Source organism: Eurypyga helias, unplaced genomic scaffold (genome assembly GCF_000690775.1).
Source record: "Eurypyga helias isolate BGI_N326 unplaced genomic scaffold, ASM69077v1 scaffold8564, whole genome shotgun sequence".
In the NCBI taxonomy this organism is placed as follows: Eukaryota; Metazoa; Chordata; class Aves; order Eurypygiformes; family Eurypygidae; genus Eurypyga; species Eurypyga helias.
The window spans coordinates 78047-80985 of NW_010246801.1; the positions used below are offsets into that span (position 1 = coordinate 78047).

At 45.9% G+C, this 2939-nt stretch overlaps 1 protein-coding gene across 1 annotated transcript in view; it reads left to right on the top strand.

The window, feature by feature from the left end:
- Positions 1 to 2705: 2705 nt before the first annotated feature.
- The window catches only part of LOC104508800 (maltase-glucoamylase, intestinal-like), a gene marked incomplete at its 3' end in the record, with an annotated part of 41431 nt that continues 41197 nt past the window's right edge, over positions 2706 to 2939 (top strand). The window contains exon 1 of the mRNA XM_010150533.1: positions 2706 to 2750. Within this exon, the coding sequence (XP_010148835.1) occupies positions 2706 to 2750 (45 nt within the window). The remainder of the gene's footprint in view (positions 2751 to 2939) is intronic.

The window sequence follows — 2939 nt, forward strand, 5'->3', positions numbered from 1 at the left end:
CTGCTTTAAACCAGCAGGAGGGGAGGTGAGAGAAACATAACATTTTCTTTTATTGTCTCCAAGTGTTCAAGGAACGACAGACATAATTTTTTTCATTTTGAAGATTGCTCTTTGCCAACACAACACAAGCAAACACAGGCAGTAGCACAGCAGCTTACCACAGTGCACTGCAGAGCACAAAGGCAGAGCCTTGGGAGTGGAGGCAGGGAGAGGTGCCAGGGGAAAACCTGTCCATGCTTGCCCTCAGATGGAGAAGACATAATGGTGCCCAGAAAAAAGAAAGAGTCATTACCAGCCTTTTTATGTCATAGTTAATGCTACATTTAAGCACATGGCTGTTCTGGCAAGCAGACGTCTAAGGGAAGATGAGGGTAATGGAGAGTGACGGCTGGTGGCACAGCACGGGGAGCTGCGCTGTTGGGAGTGGCAGCCCCCGAGGAGATGAGGGATGGAGGGGTGCAGAGCTGGGCACTGTATTGGCGATGCTGTGCAGAAGTTGAGTGCGTAACAGTGGCTTGAGGGAATGCATGTGGTATAAACCAGTTTATCTGTGCCATTAAACGACGTGGTGGGACAGAGGGGTTGTTTTTTGGGTTATGGTTTGCACCACCCCATTGACCCTCCTGGGCAGGGAGAGGACTTGCTGAGTGGAAGGAGCACTTCTAATGCCACGGTAACGCTAATTGCTCTCACAATGGGAAATGTCAGTGCTGTAGTGTGGGTACCATGAACGTACAAAGACTCGTGTCCTCTGAACAGCCATCATGGAGAGTGCTCAATGAGTTAGGACAGATATTTAAACTCTTCCCAAAGCATTTCCCCTCTGGCATCCTTTTCTCTTTGCATAACCCCGTGGTCTGCTCAGATCAGTGACCGTGCCTGCCATGGCACAGAGCAGAGCGACAGAGACGTGCTCCTTTGGACAGGAATATAGCTCCAGAGCCCATCCCTGTTCCTACAGAGCACCAGACTCTTGCAGAAAGGCCTCTGTTTGCCAAGGGCTGGATCTGATTCTCAGGGATATTTTGTGTGCATTAACCTTTCTACAAGAAAATAACCTTATTCAGTGCTGCATGTAGGTGGAGGAGATGATGGAAAGGAGAGAGGGAGGGCTGCTGCTGGCAAAGAACCAAATCAAGACGTAAATACGATTTCTTACTCTTCTTGCTTGTGAGAAAGGCCAAATAGACTGCTAGAAAAATACCTAGACCCTTCAGTCTGTGTGCTTGACTTGGACTTGTGTAGGACACTTTAGGGGTAGATTGTGCTTGGTCTTTGCATGGAGAGGCAGAAGGGTGTCTTGGATCTGCCTCTGGGCATCCCTGTGAGTGGCTGTCCTTGCTTCCTCATGGGGAGAGCAGAGCTGTTTGAGCCCAGCATGATGGGAGTGGCAGTGCCCTCCCAATCCTCCCAGCAGCAGGGACTTGTCCTCAGGCAGGGGTGCCGGTGCCATGGGGGGCAGCCAGGGCTCGCCAGGGAGCCATCCCCTTGCAGGGGTAGCGTTGCTCCCTGCCAACACAGCTCGTCTTCCACTTCTCTGATTTACCGGTCAATTTGATCAACCATTTAATTTTGTCAAAATCATTGACAAAAGACCATTAAAAGGAGAGTTATGCCACTTCTATGCTCCATGGCTTTGGCTCATTTATTTTAATTAGCTGTAACAAATTCATGGTTAAACAAGGCTCAAGAGGGTGCTATCTAAATGTGATACTCATGGCATACACAGTACCATTAACGAAACACTTCTCCACAGCTTGACTATGCTCTCCCCCATCTAGCTTGCAGCTCATTATAGCACTAGAGATAGGAAACAGAATGTAACACCTAATTAAAATGTGAGCCTGTGTCCACAGATGATTCAATAGAAATAAAGGCATTAAGCTGGCGGGAGAAGCAGGAGAAAGTCATCACAATAAAAACATCTCATTCAAACAGAATCTGGAGGAAGATAACCCTCTGCTTTAGGCACCTGCATAAAGTTGGGGGTAGCAAGAGTATTTGGGTCCTGATCCAGCAAAACACTAAAAAGTAAAAACTGATAACAACTAAATGTCTGTTGTTCTCATTAAAGATTCTGAACCCCACTGCGTAATAACAATTTTTAGCCTGCCCCGTTGGTTGTCATAGAAATAGCACAAGCAACCACTTATTTTGGTAATAGGATTATAGATAGTGTCTTCTGTTATTTTAGTAGTTCTTTTCAAAATCGTACTGATGCACTTTGTTGTGTAAGTAGATGAGATATCTGCAGCCATTGCAAGATTAATTTAATGTGTGTTAGGTTAAGCATGTCAGAGGCATGCATAGAATTTAATGGTTTTTTAATATTGTTACTCTCCAAAACACAGAAAAATTATCAATAGCCAGACGTGGACTTAAAACAATGCACACCAAAGATAAGCAAACTAATCATGTCTCCCTCTACTCGCCACAGGTGGGACAGTCCCCTGGTTGACCTGTTTTTCTCCAACCAGTATCTTCAGATTACAACTACTGTGCCATCCACTTCGGTGTATGGATTCGGTGAACAGGAGCACCCGTCCTTCAAACACAGCATGGACTTCATTACCTATGGCATGTAACAGGCACCAAGGGTAATTCACCTGATGCAGCACCTTGTCCTAAGCTGTATCACCCAAAGGAGGGGGCGAGGTGCAGCTTTGCTGAGAGAGCACCTCCCTCTGCACCGTAACGCTGCTAATATGAATCTATGGCAAACGCAGACTGTCACGGGCTTTGCAGGTGTCGTAAGTTTTAATTAAATGACAAAACCGTGAGTCATTTTGAGGGGACTCTGAAACCTTTCATCAGAAGATTTCTTATGGTGCAGTTAGTTTTCAGAAAAAAATATTTTGTGTGCCAAGATCCTGGTTCAGGAAAGCATTTAATATCGTGCTTGGATCAATTCCTGTTCATCCAAACAAGATGGATTTCAG